The 20,283-nt window shown below is 47.0% G+C and overlaps 1 protein-coding gene across 1 annotated transcript in view; it reads right to left on the bottom strand.

Annotated features, from left to right (window-relative positions):
* The window catches only part of VPS53 (VPS53 subunit of GARP complex), a 48,912-nt gene extending 28,779 nt beyond the window's left edge, over positions 1-20,133 (bottom strand). Inside the window, exons 1-7 of the mRNA NM_001012806.2 lie at positions 20,028-20,133; positions 18,024-18,104; positions 17,016-17,065; positions 16,130-16,196; positions 5,711-5,797; positions 5,338-5,453; positions 4,240-4,359 (exon numbers count right to left, since the gene is read on the bottom strand). Coding sequence (NP_001012824.1) covers positions 4,240-4,359; positions 5,338-5,453; positions 5,711-5,797; positions 16,130-16,196; positions 17,016-17,065; positions 18,024-18,104; positions 20,028-20,111 — 605 coding nt within the window. The 5' untranslated portion in view covers positions 20,112-20,133. The remainder of the gene's footprint in view (positions 1-4,239; positions 4,360-5,337; positions 5,454-5,710; positions 5,798-16,129; positions 16,197-17,015; positions 17,066-18,023; positions 18,105-20,027) is intronic.
* Between the last annotated feature and the right edge of the window lie 150 nt (positions 20,134-20,283).

Genomic DNA, 20,283 nt, shown 5'->3' with positions numbered 1-20,283 from the left:
CCCTGAACGACACTTGGATGACAACTCCATCTGTACAGCATCAACACAAGTCCTTGATGCTCTCGTGCTGCTGAAATTTAGTATTTCAATAACAGCCAGTTAATCAGCTGAGAAATCAGCACAGCGCCTTTAATGCCAGATCTTTACATTTGTGGATGCTGATCGAGTTTCAGAAAGCATGTTTCTAACACGAACGTCTCCATCTTCATAATGAACCTTTCACAGTTCCAGGTGCACCGACCTATTTTTAAATGCATCCATGTGAACAGTGCTGGCTGTGGTTTCATCCTATAAATCCCAACTTAAGAAGCGTAAAAGCAAAGGTATGAAATGGATGAAAAGGTTTGACGAGACCACAATCGTGCTCTTTATTTAGCTGAGAGAATAAGGCTTCCAATTTCCAGAAATAAAAGTCAATATGGCTTAATTGATACTTCGAGGGAAATGGAAATACCTACACATGCTGGAGAGAGCCAAAACAAACAGTCAGGCCCTCACACCCCTCTGCAGCCCTTGAATTCTTCCATCACTTTTTATAATGCTGGAAACACTTGAAGGACTAAACTGATTACTCCAAACAGCAGATTTTTCCATTGAGACTGATACGTTTCAAAGGATGGGTTTTCTGAAGGCATTTGTTCAGACTGTGGGAAGAATTTGTTGTTTGCTTTCTTTTTTGTTTACGAATCCTCAACATCAACAAGGAAGGATCTGTTTGTTTAATCTGCCCCTTTCGGGTTCGTTTGCAGTGGAACACCATGAGCTGAGCTGACAATGCTGGAGAAAGGCCTGGCTAATTGAATGGTGCCAAATGCACAAAGTTCTGGTCCTTCCAGAGCTATGCTTGAAATATGACTTTACAACCACTTTAGCTGTATGTACGACCTGTCTTATCCAGGATTTCTCTGTGGAGGTTCTGCTTGAAAAGCTTCCTGCCTGTGATGTCAGACACAAGTCTCACTTAAGCTCTCTGCTTCACAGGGATGTTTGGAAACCCAAACACCCTTCCAGGTAGAGATCCACAGCTAACACCTTCATAGCTGCAAAACAAAAGAGATTCGCTAAATGCTGAAACAGAAGGAGCAAGAAATGTAAGCATGGAGAACTCAGCCCAGCAGCCACAACTACAGCCATAATCCCGCTTAGACTGCACGAGTAAACCCCAGCAATTAATGTGAGAAAGCATCATAGAACAAAGCCCTCTCATCCTCCTCCAAAACAAACAAACAAAAATGCTAAAAGCAGACTGAAGAAGCGCATCTTTTCAATGAAGAAACAAGAAGTCTGGAATATCACAGGAATGAATGAGTCTGTATAAACAACTGGAGCCATTAGCTGTGGAACTCCCCATCAGGCAGCAGCTGCAGTGCAAGCGCTGAACAGCAGAGCAGCCAGATTCCTGGAGACTCAACAAACCCAAGAGAGGCACGGTCAGGCAGTTAAAAGCCCTGTCCACAGGCTTTGTTGTTTTAGGCTTTGATTCAGGAAAGTACTTAAGGGTATTCTTAATGGGGATTCTCATATCCTTCAATTAAGAAACTTGCACGAACGCCTTGCTGGGCTGGGATGCTCAGAGAACTATCTTTTTAGACCTGACCTGCTTAAAAATAACCTCTTGATGGCAAAACAGCAAAATAAGTTTCAGCACATTTTTGCATGCTTTGCGCAGTAGGGACAGGGCAGGGAAATCAAAGCAGTCAGAGCTTTAGGTACATGCAGCCAACCTCCCCCCAAACACGTGGTTACGTGAGGGTTAGAAATATTTGTTTTCCTGCCTTTTGTTTTACTATCAGTGGCTTTTATTCTGTTTCTCCACCATAAAAATAATAATTTTTAACAAAGAAAAAAAAAAAACCCACCCTCACACTTAGATCTCAAATGACATCAATTATTAGAAACCACAATTGCTTCAGCCAAAGCTACCAGAAATCTTAAACCATGCCTGGCAGCTCGCTGGGATGCAAAGGGGCTGAGCGAGCCCGTTTTGCTGGGGCAAACTTAGCATCATCTTTATTGGAAATACTTTCCAAGCTTCTCTCCACCCTCTGCCAGGCTTCAGCAACGTGCATGGGCGGGTTGGTGACCGCTAATTGTATGCTCCCTCTACAGAGGGGAAACAGAAGGGAACTGAGAACAAAATATCACTTTCTGCTGTGACAAACAACTTCCATTACACCAAATCCGAAGTCATTTTAGGAATATCATTAAGAAAACATTCACTTTCGGATGTGAACTGTGTCATTTTGTACATGAACACCCAATGGGACCTCCACAAGAACCCAACTGAGCATTCAGCCAGGTTTCCAATGAGTGCTTACAACGGCATTTATGGTTGTTTCCAAGGGGACAGAGCAGGTGGAGAGCAACCCTGAAAACATCATTAGTTTCCCAGCATCCAGGAGCAGGAACTTCAGTTGAATCGAGCACCCCATGACAAAACTCCCATCCAACAACACCAAGCAGGCACTTCTCCTTCCCATGGCCTCCCATTCATATTTGGCTTCACTCCATCCACGCCAAGGAATAGAGGCTCTTTAATAAAAAGAGAATCTGCTCATTCAGCACTGCATATAACAGATTTACTGTATATAATAGACCTTGGTTACTGTCTGTGCCAAAACCTACTCATGCACTTTTGCCTTCACAAGAGCCTTCAGTTGCACTATTAAACCAACCCCGGGAGATAACCAAACCCCAGCAATTTCAGTCTGAAAATAGCACAGAGAGATGCCCGGTAAACTTCCTTTGATGTCTCATGAATCAGGAAAGTGTTTCCAAGCAAAGAGAGAGGAAAGTCAGCTACAAGCTGGGCCCTCCTACCTCCACGTGGAGCCAAGCTGCAACCGGGCATGGCCTCAGGCAGACCTCCCTGCAGGAACCTGCCCTGGGTGTCAGTAGTGCAGAGCTCCCAGCACCACCCATGCAGCCCTCCTCACCCCACCAGCAGTGCCTTCTATCACTACCAGATGGTGCAGCCTGTGCTATGTAAACACTGGAAGGAAAGCCCTGCAGAGGCAGTGCTAAAAACAGGAGAACAGACTTTCTTGAGCTTTTCAGACCCTCATCTTGAAAGGAGACAAAAACAAAGGAAGTTCTCCTCCATGCCAGTTCTCCTCCTCTGCCAGTCTCTCTGGTGTGACTCGATACCTCTTTAATTATCAGCAACTATGAAAGCATTAAATAATTGTCCATTAGAAGGGGAAAGCCAGCCAGAATTCTGCACTGAGGCTTCAATTATCCGTGGCCCTACCATGGCTAGTGACAGCAGCTTTCTGTCACTACCAATCTGGAAGAAAATAAATCAAGTTATCTTCCTGAGCGTGAGGTCAGAACAGACAACAACCTAAACAAATGTCAGCGCTCTTCTGAATTTATCTCTCTTTGATGCTCATTTAAGCAAATGCTTATGGCCAAATATTTTGCTAAAACAAAGCTCCACCTCTCCCTCTTGATTTCGGGTGGACCTTTATTTTGCTCAGCGTCATGGATTCCATCTGGGTTTTCTGGAAGAGGTATCCATACCACAAAGGAAGTCCAACAGATTGACGTAGAATTATTACAGAGTTATCAGTCAGACGCTGTTTCCATCACTACACAGTACAGCTGCCATCTTAGCAAAGGGAGTCACCACTAAATTAATTAGTGCCTGGAAGACTCCTCCAGCACCTTTGTAATGAGCAAAGTAACCTCACGTATCAACAGGATGGTGGTGACAGATGTGCAATTTGCCAGCTGAAAAGAAATGCTATCAGATACGACTGCATTATTAAGAAGGTTCATCCCTAATGTTAATAAGTAGTTTTCACCTCTGAGCTGTGCTCAGCACTATGACAGGCTGTTAAGTAAACGTCAGGCATGTGGTGCAAAGGAAATGAAGCCTGCTGTAAAGCAGGAAGAGTAGGTTTGGGTGGGACAGACACATTGCCTACAAGAGGGAGGGCCATGTTCCTGAGAAACCCAAATACAATCACAAATCCAAGCCAAGGCCCGGGAGAGCTGGTGGCTTTGTCACACCAAGCTGCCACATGCCACTGCTGAGAGTGGTGGGCACTTGCTGCTGGATCTGCACTACAACTCACCCTGTCACCGACTGCATCACTGAGGGTAAGGAAGCAAAGGAAGCTTCACCTCAGGGCTTGCCACAACCAGGGCTTCAAAGGGCCACCATCCTTAGGAACTGCTTCTGCCTAATGTGTTGTCCCACTTCCCAGCACAGCACTCAGTGCTTGATTGTTTTACCTCTCAGAAAGCTGTCGAATCTGAGGAATCCCCATGTATTTGTTGAAGTGCTCCAACACATTCACAACGCCTTGTAGAAGGTTGGCAACTTCCCCGTATTGCCTCCTCCTGGTCATAGCCCTGCAGAGGAAATTAAAGATTTACAAAGGGGAGTCTGATGAAAATCCTGGGTGGTAATTCCCCAGGTTCCCTCATCCACACGGCCTCCACTGACATTCATTTTTCTAAAATACACAATTCTTCATTAACATTCCAATACAGCATTAAAATTTCACTTAACTGATGCTAAAATAAACCAACCCAGCACACATCTAACAACGCTTCAGAAAACGTAAATGTCCAAACCAACACTTGGCAAAGAATGTGTAAACTACCAAATGCATCCGCTTCCCACTGTAGGTCCGGAGGCAGTAAATGCTATTTCACTGTAATGACCTGAGTTACGCCGTTCATCATGGCACACAAAGTGTGAGTTAAAGCTTCACAGGGAGAAAAGTTGCACTGAGAAGCCATTAGCCTTGGCTTTCCTGTTAATAATTTTCACAGGGAACCGATAGAAGAACTAACTTGATTTTTATTTCAACCTTTCGGATCATTCCATCGCAGACAGCAGCCCAAGTAAAGCTTAATTCTGACCACTTGACAACCCAGTGTTCGTGCAGAATTTGCTACAGTCCAAGAACAGGCTGTGCTTGGGTCTTGCAGCTTCACAGATGCAACATGTAAAAGCTGAACTTCCTCAGCCTGTGCGTTCCTCAAGCACATTAAAAAAAAAAGGGTTATTAGAAACATCTAATCCCACTTTGTACACAGCACAAGCTGCAAGGCTTCTTTGAATTCAGTTTCAGAACTAGAGCAGACCTTTCAGAGAGATCCCACTGTAGTTTAAGACGGCTAAGAATCCCCCAAACCTCTGAAGAGCACATCCTTGGTGATGACACCTAACTCAACAGACTGCCTTACACTTTCATGAAGCCAAACTCTCATTCCCAACCTATTAAGTAAACTTCCCTCCAGAGATACAAGCAGCTGTTATAGGCCTGCTCTGAAATCAAGAACTCGGTGGGGTCAAAGTGCCACTAAAATTCACATGCTTACTCCAGTGAGTCCACTCCCCCTGCCAGCATGTGCAGGTGGTTGAGGGTGGTGATGGAGGTGGTCAGATGGCGCTTGGCGTGATCCAGCTGCTTGATGTCCCGTGTGATTTCTTTAACCTAGTGAATGAAAAAAAACAGGAATCTGGATAAATATCAAGCAACAAAACTGTAAGGAGACAAGAATGGCTCTCTCTTCCCTTAGGAACTCCACGTTAGCTCTACAGTCAAGTTAACACAAGGACAAAGGTACAGGTTCGATACATGTTTGACAGCAAATTACCACCAAAGACAAAAACATTCCCTTCTTAACAAGGACTGAAGCAAAAAATCAGTGCCCCATCCCTTTTAAAGGCTAGGGGGAAACTGTTACTCACCATTTGTTCTGATTTTTCAGCCTTGTCTTTAATATCCTTAATTTTACCAAAGAGTTGCTGAATGGCTTTCTGGGCTTCTTCCAGAGCCTGAAAAAGAAACAAGGTCAGAGTGGAAAGAAAGCCCACAGTCAGTTTTCACCTTTAGGAATGTACAGCTGCTCCTCACAGCAGCCTGGGCTGGGTCAGCAAGGGGAGCTGTGTTGTTACAAAGAGAAGACCATCAGTGCAACAAACGCCAACCTACAACAGTACTGCAGGGTGGGATTTCAGCCTGAGTGGACTGGTGCTTCCTATCCACTTCACAATAATGCTGTGTATAATCTGATTGAGATATTCCACGGAAGCACTTTGGTGATACGATCCATTGGGTTTAAGGTTACTGCAGTGCACGTCCACTCGCTAAGTGCGGAAAAATAAGTAGAGCTCACTCCTGATCAATATGCATTTAGAGCAGGGAAACGAAACCTCCAAATGAAAGCTCTATGCTCAATCAATTCTCAATCAAAAACACACAACATACAGAGCACAGAGTACTGTTAGCAGGATATCATCCTGCTGCAAGACCAACGCCTATTCTGTTGGTCCCACGCACACAAGCAAAGGCAGAGGTTTTGCAGGATGGTTTTGCAGTATAGTTTTGTACCTACTGAGGTCCAGCATGGAAAAGAGCTGGTCTGGATTTCTGTGCTATTTTTCTGCAAGCTTCTGGTCCCCTTCATGCAGCCGTGGTGCATCTGGCCTCACCCACACAGCACAGATCCATGTGGATTCAGGGAGTGGAGCCACACGTCCAAAAATCACGTTTGCAATCTGCCTTCTGCAGTAACTCATCCTGTTCTGCTTTCCTGGACTGGTAATGTTTCCAGCTCCAGTTCCACTTTGTTTCCCGCTGTTGGGAAGGCTTCTGTCCCTCCTTTTCCATCCAGCCCCATGACCAAGGTTACAGAGCTAGCTGCAGGCTCCTCCAGCAAAGAAACGTAACACACCTTCCTTTAAAAACACATCAGCAAACCATCTGCCAGGAGGTTTTGTTGGAATGTAGCTGCATTACAATAAAAAGTCTAAAAGCTGGAAACACTTGATAATTCATTTTCCAGAGGAGAAAAGTCTCCTCTGAAATATCTTCTGAATCATGTGAAAGTGAACACGTTATCCACTAGTGTCACACAGCTATCACATGGCATGTTCAACAAGTGAAACGAGCACTGCACCAAGCTACGGGGACAGCTCTATTAGAAACGAACACCACCACCTTCTCATTTGGCTGCAGCCTGGCCCCCTCTTGGAATAAGGTTTTCTATCCCCTTTAAAGGCATGTGGATTAAACACAAACCAAAGAATGTTCCTTTCAACAGATTTCACTGCAGCCCCTGTGCTCAGTCCGAGCCCCCGGCTGCAGCACATGCCGATGTGGGCCACTGAGCACACAGCACTGCTCCTCCTGGGGTCTGAGGAGGTCTGCTTAAAGAAGTCAGCTCTGTACCCGAGGCACGTGGCCCTGCTGCACTCCAGAGGAAACGAGCACATTGCCCCTGGAACGCCGAGCAAATTAAAGCAGGGTTTTGCTCTTGTATGCTGAAAACTGCCAAGAGAAGGCAAACTGGTATCATCACCTGGTCCTGACACTTGTTGCTTTTACCTCCTTACAGACTCTGGAAAAACACAAAGGAGATGACATGTGCCCCGAGGCCTCCTGCTGCCGTGCAAGCAGCACAACCAGAACGCGGGGAGGGACTGATCCACGTTGGGTGTGCATCTCTCAGGGGAAGGAACGCATTCCTACAGCTGCTAAGAAAAACAAAAACCACACACAGAACCCAACAGAGAACTTAACAGGCTCAAATAAATCAGAACTGCTCATAAACACTCGTTTCATTTCTTGAAACTTGCTTCCAAAGACTCGCCCAGCCATCGAGACATAAACCTGCAACCAGTTCAAGGGGCTGCTCTCCTGAATGAGCTGCACATTCCTTATTTGAGTAAGAAGAAACTAACTCATCCATGTGCTTGCAGGTTGGTTTTTTTTAATAAAGTTTATATAATAAAGATGAAAACATTTTACTTGAAGCATCCATCAGATTTGCCCAAAGAAACACCGTACATAAATCCCTTCTTCTTAATCAAAAGGGCACTGTCAGATAGATCTGAGGGGAAGCTGAGAATGAACTGCAAGTGGTATTCGGCTCACAAAGCCTAATTAAACTTTGTAATGGCTCTTCTTTCAGGAATCCAATGAAAAATGGTGGCTGCAACATTTCAACTGCAGCATCTGAGAGTAAAATACTGCACGTGTGGGAAGGAAATAAATTACACCAAATCACCCCCACTGTTCTGCTGAGTGCAAAAGCAGAGAAAAGCAAAGAGCAAAACCACCACATATTTGATCAGTGGTGCTCATAGGAGAAGGAATTGACATCTAAGGAAGGAAAGCAGGCCTAATTCTTTAAGGTATAATAAAGAAGGTTTTTTTTTCCACTTTATATAAATGATTATTCTCTTGCCTATAAAAATGGGAGATGGGAAAGTGCAGATGTGTTAAAGACCACACTGTATTTTGGTAAGAATGCTTCTAGTAAAGCCACACTGTGCTCCTGTAAAGACAATGAATCACGAATGTTGAAAGCATTTTGTTACAGCTTTTGTTTTTGGACCGAAATCCTAAAAGCAGAACAACACCAAGAGAATAGGGGTTGCTCTCAAGGACAGAACAGGTTTACATGATGAAGAGCAGCAACCAGCCTTGCTCTGTGGCTTGACGCAGGCTTTGCCGTGCTGCACCAATTTGTCTCCTCGCCCTATGTGCAAATTGATGGCACTCCCAGCTGACTTACTTACAGAAGTTATTGCACTTCCTTTCCTAAAGCATCTCGAGGGCTGAGGACTACTAATAAATGAAGAGGTACACAGACACGTCATCACCCATGGTTATATGAGACGAGGATGTTGAAATTAGGGTTGCGATGTACTGGAACAACATCATATGACTCTAATCAGCAACTGAGCCTGCAAGCTACAATTAACCCATCGGCGTTACTTATGAAACCTGATGCAACCTCTGTGCTCCCTGAGCACCCAGCAGCAGCTGAGGACAGCCCTGGCAGGAGCCTGCTGCCCACAGAGGACACGGCTGCTCATCCCAGGGCACCCAGCAGTTGTACATTCAGGAAAGAGGGCAGCAACACAGAAAGAGGCTGCAGGGAGAGTATGCAAAGCAAGGCAACAGGCTGCCCTGGCTTTCTTCAGCCAGCTCTAGAGGCAAGGAAGGGGATCCTTCCATTTAACATGATGCACTTTTATCTAGCCCAATTTCTCTGTGTTTCTGCAAAGACACTCCCCTGCTCCTGGCTGAACAGCAAGGATGAAGAGCAGAATGCTGAGAAGCTGCACACCGGAGATGGAAAGTCCAACTGCATACAGCCCAGGTAAGGCAGGCAGACACCGAGCTCACATTCTGTAAAGCAGCAGGGAAAAAGCACAGCACACCAACCAGCCACAGCTCTTTAAACCTCTTCACCTTGAAATGCAACAGGAGCGAGCCCATCAAACATGCTACAAAACAATATGGGAGTAAAGATAGAGCATGAATCACTAAGAAAAAAATGCCAGCAAAATATCCTCGTTGGCACTGACCCAAGCAGTTCTGAGGGCATCATCTCTTGTGGCATCTTTCAGCTTGATCTCCCAACCAGCAAAATGGGGAAATTAAATAACCTGAGTGAGAGGTGGGAAGAGACCGAGTCTAACAGAGCAACACCAACATGAACTTTAATGCAGTAATTCAAAGTGAAGCTCCTTTGAAAGTTAACCTTGCTGGGGTTTACAGCCATAGCAACAATGGTCAAGCCAAAAAACAAAGCCTGAGTGACAGCCTGCATATCCCCACAGCTCTGCAGGGGGACACAGCCATGGTGGCTGTCATCCCAGTGGGACAGCAGGTATGGCCCAGGACACAGCGTGTAGATGCAGCACTTGAGGACACGTATATTGGGGGTGATGGGGTGATGGTTGGACTTGATGATCTTGGAGGTCTCGTCCAAACTTTATGATTCTGTGATCCCCCACTCTACCCAAGGTACAGCTTCACCATCTGCCACGGTGCTGTCCTATCCCTCCCAGCCATGCACTGCATGTCCCTGCGCCGGAGCAAGTCAACAAAGTGCCAGGAGCCACACAAACAGAGCAGTTAAAGGAGAGTGTTATTACCAGATGTCATTCATTTGGGGAAAGAGCACATTTTCAGGGGCAGTCTGCTTGCTTCGGGAACTCTGAGCTTTAGGACTGAACCAGCTTTGTTCCGTCCCAGTAACGGTTAAAATACCTTGATAGCTTCCATATGCTCACTGGTGGTGTTCTAGAGACACGCTCCTCTTATTTGATTCTGGCCAATATATATTTCAATTGGATGTCATTACTCACATCAGAAAGCTGCCCTCTGCTAAGTACTTTATAGACACTTGACACATCTGCCAAATTCACAGCATCCAAATGTATTTTTAATGTTACGAATCGAGCTGTGGTCAGGATGCTGAGAATTTAATGCTCCTGGATTGGTCCCTGTTCCTGAACACAGTGCATTAATGCTCCTTTCATTTGCTGCCACGCTTACAGCCCTGATCAATGAACGCCTATGGACCATGACTGAAAATCAGTTCCCATCCCCAACTCTCAAAAGAGCCTCAGCTGCAGAGATTTCAAAGCAACTCGTGCTTACTGTGACCAGACTCCTAATTTGTGCCACTGAAATCTCACACAAAGATTCCCTCCAGACTGAGAAAGGGCGGAAATACATTTTTATTCTCAGCCTGGTTTCATTTTAGAGAAGACTTTAAGTTTCACAGCTATGGATAAACCACTGCAGCTCTAGCTGCAGCACTCAAGCAGCAGGGCTGGTCCATGGGAGCTCTCTGACAGCGGACAGCCAGCCAGATGCTTCCCTGGGCAGACAAACCTGATGGGCTCAGCACCCCTGGCTTTGATTTTAGCAAATCTCAACCCTAGGACTCCATCAAATACTACATAACTACCACAATCCCTGCTAAAGAATACAATTTTCTGTCATCAGTTCTAGTTCTAACCACTAAGGCAGCACTAAGGATGCTTCAAATCAACAGATTATGTCCAAGACTGCACCGAGCTTAAAATTGCTGCTTTTGTCCCTTCACTTAACCCCTGAATCATGCTTAGAAATCAAAACCTGTGCTCAGAGCAGCTGCACAAACACTGGCAGACACGAGGCGTGAAGCAAGAGGTGATATCTCACGTAGTGCTCAACTCCTGAACACACATCAAGAATAGAAGATAACAAAAAAAAAGGAAAGAAAGGGGGAAAGATGAAAATTAATAAGATCCACAGTAACACAGAATCTCCTGCCTGTTGTCAGGACTGCTATTTCCAGGCTGGGTTTCTCGCTTTGCTGGCATCCAAACCAAACTGGGCTGTGGCACAGCCCAGCCTCACCTTGCAGCTTGCACTGTCACAAACAAAATGCCTTTTGCCTGCACAAAACGTGACCTGGTGCTCAGCCCGGGGTGGCAGGGCAGTGAAATGGGCATCCATCACCTCCTGACACAGGAGCACACAGCAAGGTCATGCTCAGACCTGCCTTGAACCGAGCCTTGTGGCAGATGGCAGAAGTTCTGCCCGACCTCTCTGTGCAGTTGCAGATGCCAGTTTTAATGGCCGGGAGCCAGAAGGATAATAAACAGCACTATTTCTTCTTGGCATGCCATCCACCTGAAATCCTTTTCAGTAAACATGTTCTGGACTAGAAAAAGCTCCGCGCCTCTTCAAGGGGAAGGACATTGCCCAACTGTCACAACTCACTAGGGAAATGGCTGTAAATGATTCTCACTTTTTATTCATTTTGGCAGCTCAATTTCTGGTGATTATTCACTGGTTACGAAAGAACATCGGGACTTCAGTTGCTGGGCTGGTATCTTAGAGAACCTGTGGTGTGACTTCTCCTTTTTAATATATAAAATGACACAGCAATTTAACCCTCATCCATCCATCACCTTAAAACACACAACGAAACCTACCACTTGCGTGTGTTTCAGATTAGAATCAAAGAGCCATTATGGTTGGAAAAGACCACGAAGATCACCGAGCCCCAACACAAACAGGTGGGGGTGGAAAGGGACCTGAAGCAACAGTGCTGCTTGCTAAGCATGGTTATGCAATGCAGGTACTGCACAGAGACAGCTCTGCCTGCTCACTGCTGCACCCACCAGTGGCCGTGTCAGTAAGGACTTGGACAGCCAGGCTGACACCACCAGGAGAGCACCATCCTCCTGCTGCCACCCTCAGCATCTGCACATCACTCTCTTTTCCTGCTTGCCACTCATCTTCACCTGTCCTTTCCTCCCCATATCGGTTCTGCAACACGTTTCCTGCTTGCTATTAAAACAAGAAATAAGTATTTCACATCATTCCATCTATGACCTTGTCGATCCCAATAACCTGTGGGCATTTCTCTACGCCAGACACATCTCCTCCTTCCATGGAGGCTGCGGTACACGGGGCTGCCTGGGACTCAGCACAGCTGCAGAGCTCAGACATGTTTATTTTTACATGCAGTGAGGGAGGACAGCAGTGGTTACCAAAGTATGGGATGACTAATTAAGCCGTCTACTGCTGTGCTGGGTTCAGGCTGGGCAGCAAGAATATATTTGTATTCTTTAACCACAGCAGCTGCCACCTCTTTTCTGCGCCGTTGTAGTTCAGAAAAAAAACAACTTACTGTTCTCATGGAGCAAAGCAAAGAAGCGGGAGCCAAGCAAAGCAATCTGAGCTATCAGCTACTATCTTCAGCCATGAGAAACACGAGAGGCTTTCCCAGCCCAGGGCACTTCCACTTCCTCTTCAGCACTTTGGTGTAGCACTGACGGAGCCAGGATCCCAATGCACCAGGATTATGCAAAGTGCTACGAGGCATCTGGGCAACCTGCTGCTGTAACTGCTGCTTGGCCCTGCAGGGCTCAGGCTGTCGGATGAGGTGGACTTGGAGGGTTAGTTCCAGTGGAAGCATTCTATGAACAGCAAAGCTTTTCTTTAGAACAGTCTTTCCCTACTCAAATTCAGTCATTTTGGGTGCACAGGTTAGGAAGGGAAGGTGGACCAGAGCCAAAGGGTTTATTATTATTATCATTGTTTTAAGATTCCAACTATAAAGCCACAAAACCAGAAGGGATGTTAGAATTCCCCTTGGGTTCTCATTTCCTTCCCCAAAGGACTGCACAGAAAGCTGCCTCACCTTTGCTGACGCAGACACACAGACACACCTGTGTCTGGCTGTGCAGATACAGCCAAGGGTTAATGAAGCTAGATGGCAAATGCAGAGACTGCTTGTTACAAGGGCAGTGCATGATAGGTGAAGCAGCTTCAGCCAAACAAACAGCACGGGCATGTCAGCAGCTGTCAGAAAAATTACAGCCAGGCAATGTAGAAGGTTCAGCAATAAACACGACTAAAGAGTGACAAATAAAAACATACCGAGCGCGTTACACATCCAGCGGAAAAAAAAATCTATGGGAACTTTTTATACTACACCCCGGGGCAAAGAGGAAATTATGCCACAACAATGAGGGCTCTCAGCAAGGTCAGCTCAGACTCCAGCTCAGCAGCAGAGCTGAGAAAAAGCTTAGTGAGGGAAAAGGGGATGGTGCTGGCTCCCAAAATCCGCAGTCGCAGCTGGAACCATGGATTGCTACAGCAGAACCATGGCAGCTTCTGCATTCCCAGCCTCTCCCAAGGCATCAGAAATAGCCCAAGTCTGGGACTCCCAAGGAAAATGCTGTTACACCCTGCAGAGGAATGTTCCACCCACCGCTGTTGTTTCCTCCCATAAAAGGATCATTAGTGAGTTAATTTCTGCAGTTCACAGTATTGTCTGCAGACCTCTGCACTGAAATATCTCACCAGGAAGGGGAAGCCAAACGAGCCAGACTATTTTAAGGCTCCTGCACTCGGAGGAAATTCTAGGGCAGGATTTCAAAGGCAGATGCTTTGAACTGAGACACATTACGCTCCTCAGAGACGGGAGAGCATTCCTGCCTTTAGAGCCACTTAAGTAACTCTTCGGGGCTGCATCTATTTGACTTTCCTTTTTTGGTAGATTTAGAAGGTGCTTTTTCTAACACCTGAATGCTATTTGATACAACACATGATGAAGACTACTTGGGAAACTGTTTAAAAGTGAAAGACTGCTGATAAAAAGCTGCTTTGACATCCTTCCCACACCAACCACTCACCTCCCAGACTTGTTCAGTTGTCTCACCCCAGAGATGGGACACAAATGTCCCCCACTGCCACACCACCAGCACAGGGGACTCAAACACTGGCGGTGCATGGGCTCCATCTGCAATGAGGATTTTGAACTCACTAACCCTGTGGTCTCCTTTTGGTTAAGGAGCACAGAGAGCACGTTTCCACAGCTGCATTCCATGTACTCACGGCTGGGCCTGATGGATTCGGATTGTTCTAAGTGGGAGAACAGCACACAGCACTATTCAGACAGCTCTGCATTAGTAGCACTCAATTATCAGCAAAACACCACTCTGCTCTGAAAAGCAAGGCTGGGCTCCCCTCTCCTGGACAGCTGTGAAGGTGCAGCTCTCAGCAAGGCTGAAGAAAGCTACATTGCTGGCAGCTTTGGTAAATGACACTCAAAGAGAATACAAGCTGTTAGAGGCTAAGTAGCCTTGGTTTGTCTTCTAGGGACCTGCCTGGTATCACTGGTTTCCTAATACACTACGATAATTGTATATAGTCCCAGGGATGTGGGCAGTACTTAAACCAACAGCCTGTGTGAGACTCTCAGTCCTCCACTTGGCAGTTCAAGCTGGCAGGAGATGGAAAAGCCAAGGCTGAGCGCCCTGAATCAGCTTCTCTTCTATGGCATGTGCTCTGCAAGGACAGTAGCTGCTTGTGTGCCCAGTTTGGGTGCCCACACATACCCAGTGCTGGCAGGGCACAGCTGACACAGATAGCACAGAAGGGGGCTTGGCGGGGAACCTCTCCTGGCTCACCTGGGCTCAAACAGGAACTGTTTTGCTGTCCTACGCCTGCATCTGAGGTTTAGATTTCCCTGGGAAGTCAGAGATCCAAAGGATGTTTACAATAACGGTACTATTTCCCTCCGAGACAAATACAGCTCCTTCAGCTCTGATACCACGCAGTCAGATAACTCTGATTACCATTTGCATGGTGCAGTGTTAGGTGAGAACATCACTGAAGGCAAGAGATGTTTGCAAAACACCTTCCAGATACAATCTCTTGATAACCACACAGCATTCTGAGCTCAAGCAGCTGCAACAGCAGGGTTTATGGGCACTTCTGTTCGCAGCACAGGTTTTCAAGGAAAGGATGGACTGCACCCTTTCGGGGTCTCAGTGTGTCAAGGAGTGGAAATATGTCAAAACACAGGAATGGCTTCTTTTCTTTTGGAGTACAGGGCTGCAGGAACAGCCCCATGAAGGTCAGCCAACGACGTATGTTTTAATCTCAGTTGTTTCTGTTCCCCACACAGAGCTTCTCACCACTTCCTGCTCAGCCTTAACGTCCAGTCTGCACAGAAATTATTCCTTCAACACAACAGACTTTGTAAGGGGGGAAAAAAGTGAAATCGGAGCCAGTGCTATCACAGGAGAAGAACAAATATACATCAATTGCTACTGCAGCAAGGAGTGGAATTGCTGGAGAAGCCTTTCTGAATAGGCAATGACCATCCCAACCCAGCAACCTATTCTTAAATCCAGTATTAAAACACAAGAATCATTGTTTACACAGAAGAAAGTGGAATGATGGATGATTCGAGACATTAATATTCCTGGTCTGAACAGATACAGGAAATACAGACGCATCAAATGATACCTCAAAATCCAATATCACAGAGTCCAAGCTCAGTGTTCACAAACATCACAGCCATAGCTGTGCTGGTCAATACCATACTCTGAGCAAACACATTTGTCAAGACAAAGACAAATGAAAAGCTGGGAGTTGAATAGGATATGCAAGATGAACTGGCAGTCAGTCATCGAGCTTAGTCACAGCAGCCCAGGACACTTCAGCAAACAACCTAGTTAAAAGACAAAATATCCTTTTATTGATTCTTACTCAACAGCAAATGTGTTTGTACCTGCTTAATCCGGTTAGTTTATAATTAGCCGCATAATGGCACAACTGCAAGCCTCCTGTTCTTGCTCTTGCTTTTTGAAATCGATTTCTCATTTGCTTCCCTTTGCAGGGCGATCAGAAAGCAGAACAGCTGCTCCATGAGCACCTCAGGAAGTCATCAGGACAGAAGGCAGCAGAAACACTCCCCTTGTGATGAGAGCAGCTTTCTGCCCGCCGGAGCCAATTCTCAATTCAGCATCACAAGATGAGAACCACTGGCTTTGCCTGAGCTGAGGTGCACATACCTGCCTGCCATCCTGCCCCACGTTGGTCTGTCCTCTCACTACAGTTCGAATGTTGTCATCCAACTTCCTGGAGAAAAAAAAAACAAACCTATCATGTCAAATCCATTCTCAATATCCCTGATCAGAGCAAATTCTGGGAACTCTGAGAGTTACAGAAGGGATTGGAAAACAAAAAGCTGCTGCTACCAACCAAACCAAACTCCTATTTCTTCCTCCCTCCTCTCTGTGGGACATCAATATCTTACACAATTTGAAATTCCTGTTGCAAAAATAAAAACCCATTACCTAACTTAATTGGAGCTTCTAGCATTTCTCCTCCCTTAAGCAATACTGTCTGCTGTTCCTTGTCAGTTTCAATTTCTTCTTTTCACATAGGAAAGAGCAGCCTCAATTCTTTCAGGTTGGCAATGCCAAACTGCACACAGAATCTAAGGCTTTTTTCCTGCTGTCATTTTATATTTACAATATGAATAACAGCAATAACCACACGAAAGGAGAGTTTTTAACAATTGCTATTTTGATCTCACCAACAAAATGAACTTCTCAGCAACCAAATATTCTGGACAGTTTGTCCTTCCAACCTCCAAACTGTACTCAAATTTGGCACCTGTTGTTACCCAACTCATTGCTTTTCAAAGGTCTACTTTGCAACTCACCAGCTAAAATAACCTGAGGGGGACACATTACAAAGAGGAGCAAAATACAAAGAACTACAATTAGTGATATAGTTTTGTCTCTTTCTCACTCTATTAGACTTGAGGTTGATCCTGTCCTTGACTTTTAAGCAAATTAACTCCAATTAGCTACAGCATAGGTTATACTTATGAAGCACTCGTGGCAACCAGACTACTCCATCTGAGATGCAATGAAATGGAGAAACACTTACCTTATTTTCAATCTGATTTTGTTGACAACTTCATCGATGTTTGCCAAAGACTACAAGAAGGAAAACAAAAAGGAATGTTACAAGGGAAAAACTTCTGACCCGCTTCAACTGTGACACTTCACCCCTTCTAATGCACCACACCTTACAAAAAGGAGAGCAATGATTTTTAGAGGTGGAGAAAAAGACACAGAACAACTTAGCTGCAGGGTGTCCCTGTGATTCCTGCTGGGTCTCAGCAGGAGCTGTCCTGAAATGCTGTGGTGACAGTGACCTCCAGTGGGCAGCACGGAGCTCTGGCCTTCCCTGGCCTCCTGCTGAACCCCAACACCCAGCACTTGGGGGCGGGAGGCTGATGGAGATATAGGGGCTATTACTGGGAGGAAAAATAGCACTTCACTGGCAAAGAGAAAAAGGATGAGCCAGCACCACCAGGAAACTGAACAGAGACAGCTGGAAACAAAGAGGCAGCTCTGCAGAGGGTCTTAAACACGATAACGCCTGCGATGGAGCTGCCTCCCAGTCCAGCCTTCAGCTGGGAAATACCCCCTTTCACAACTGCCCCTGGGGCTGATGTGGGGAAGACCAAGGGTGGGTAGAGAGCCCGTGGTCATCTCAGTCTTTACATCTCAAAAGAAGAAGCAGGTGTCAAACATGGATGACTCTTTGGTGACATCCCACAGCCAACAACTGCCTCATTTGGTGAAAAACACTGGGGATTCCTAATGATTAATACACAGCAAGTTATGAGATGTATGCCAAAGTATATACAGAAAGCTAATTTATGCCTACAGATCAAAGCAGAACATTTATTCCAGCAAACGCTTTGCATATAAAGAAACTGCATAATGAGTGAACATCACTAAATACAAATTTAAGAAGTGATTATTGTCATAGTATTCCTACACGCAGTACTGTTTAGAAGAAAAAGCTTAGATGTAGGTTTAAGCACGCCTTCAGCCAGGTTACCCTTCAAGCTGAGGAGAGGGACGTGCTGTGAGCACAACTTACTTGCTCAGTGGGAAAGAGAGTGTTAATATACTCCACAGCATTGAAATCTGCTCTGTCCAGGGGGTCTTGGCTGGGAAATACCTGAAGGGTGAGAGGAGGAAAAAAAACCAATCAACAACACATCAGCTTTAGTTTTTATACCTTTATGGAGTACCCACTGCTTTATGGAGCACCGCTGGGCAACAGCACCGTTCAGACAGGGCTGCACAAACAGCAGTGCAGTGTTCTCCAGGGGTCCCCAACCTACTATAACACCTGATAGCACAGAGATAATGCACATGCATGCTTCCACAGCCTGCACGAGCACAATCCATCATGTGCTAAAAACTCCCAGGACACAAGCCATTAATTATGCATCTCAAAGCATTCTAATGCTTTTCTGTTGTCTGGAAGTGACAGCCCTGCTGAGGCTCTGCCCTTCTCTCTGCCTGGGCTTTGGGGGCCCCGTGGTGACAAACGGGGGAGTTGCTTTTTGCAGTCATGTAACATGGAACACGATGAACTGAGAAACGGTTGTACGAGTTGTCCAGAGACTTTGGGTTTGCCACCCTCACGTGGAAAAGAAGAGAAACAGAATCTACTGAGTGATTCCTGCTGCCCATAGGAAAGGGAAGGGAGAAGCTGTGGTGCAAACACATCTCACCTGTCCTTAGAACGGCTCAAACAATGCCGATGCAGCTGTCAGGCTTTGTTTGCTCTTTGTCCCCACAGACTAAAACATGCTGCGTTCCCTTCTCTTATTTATTACATGTCTACACAGCCATCAGTTCCGCTCTCTGAGGCCAAAACCACACCCAGTAAACACAGCAGCCCTCTACAGGCACTCAGGACCTCCACGGAGCCCTGTGTTACCTGGGCACATGCACTGTTTTAATGTAAGTCTTTTAGAGATTAAAAGCAGTGTTTTTACGAGGGTGCTTAAAGGAGAACGTGGAGGCGGTGGAGTCCCTATCTGTGGGGGTGTTCCAGAAGCGTGGGGATGTGGTACTGAGGGACGTGGTCAGTGGGCATGCTGGGATGGGCTGGGGTTGGACTTGGGGATCTGAGAGGTCTTTTCCAACCTGATTCTGAGATTTATGACCTTACACAACCTATTGACACAGAGCTGCTGCCCCAGCTGCCGACACAACAGCTGCGTGGCAGCCAAAGAGAAGCAGGATCCTGGTAAGTACACACGAGGTCATGCCTGAGTGAGGAAAGTGCTCTGCCATTCTAAGGGCACAGACACGGTACCACAACCAGCCCCATTAATAATTCAGCTCATCCCAAAGCTCCACAAGCACTAACAGCAGCTGAAGCAAGGAGACGGAGGGGAGATAAAAGCCAGCAAGGATTCCGCTCTCAAAACACACAGACACCAATGCTGCCAGCAGCCACACTGGCTGGGGAAGCCGCTGCTCCGACATCTTCATCACAGCCCACCAACCAAAACCACTGCCCTGGTTTTGCCAGCATGCTCTCGCTTTGCTGAGCAGAAGCCAGGAGGTGTTACCCAAAGCAATGTGAGGAAGGCTCACGACAGGACTGGAACTCTGGGAGGGACAGAAAGCAAAGGAAGACGGCGCCATGCTCAGCAGGCCCTCTATTCAGCCATTCCTGAGGTAAGAACTGCTCAGCAGCTCAGTGTGAGGCACGCCGACCCCACGTGAAAACAACGGGCGTGTGATTCGAGCCGTGATGGTCAGGGAGGGATCACAGTACACTGGAGGACGCGGGGCTGCCACACGCAGAGCTCGCCAAGGCCAAGGCTGAAGTCAGCCTGAATTCGGGTGAGCCGCAGCCACTCGGCTTTAAAAGGCACTGAGAACGAAGCTCGGCGTTACGAAGCGCCTCTGGGCCCGCAGCAAAGCGGAGCTGCCCCTCACAGGTTGCTCACCGCGGCGGGGGCCGAAGAGCAGCCGCGGCCAACCGCGGGCCCGGCCCCGCGCAGCAGGAGCCCGGCAGCCCCTCACCGGCGGCCTCCCGCGCCCGGCCCCGTGCGGAGCGGCTCCCCCAGCCCCGCACCTGCTCGATGGCGGCCTGCACGGCGGGGGCCAACTCCAGCGCCGCCTCCAGCCCGGCCGCCAGCTCCAGCTCGTCCTCCTCCATGGCGCCGCGCCGCTTCCGGGCCGCGGAGCACGCTGGGATGGGAGAGGACCGCCCCGAGCCTCATGTCGGGCTGGGGGCGTGGCCTCGCGCCGGGCGTGGCCTATGGGAAAAGCCGCGTCTCCGAAGGGGGCGTGGCCTCACGTCGGGGGCGGGGCTTGCCGGGGCGGGGCTC

The sequence above is a fragment of the Gallus gallus genome, chromosome 19 (assembly GCF_016699485.2).
Source record: "Gallus gallus isolate bGalGal1 chromosome 19, bGalGal1.mat.broiler.GRCg7b, whole genome shotgun sequence".
Lineage (NCBI taxonomy): Eukaryota > Metazoa > Chordata > Aves > Galliformes > Phasianidae > Gallus > Gallus gallus.
Note: the sequence above shows the minus strand (reverse complement) of the source record. Positions and strands in the feature narration are given on the sequence as shown.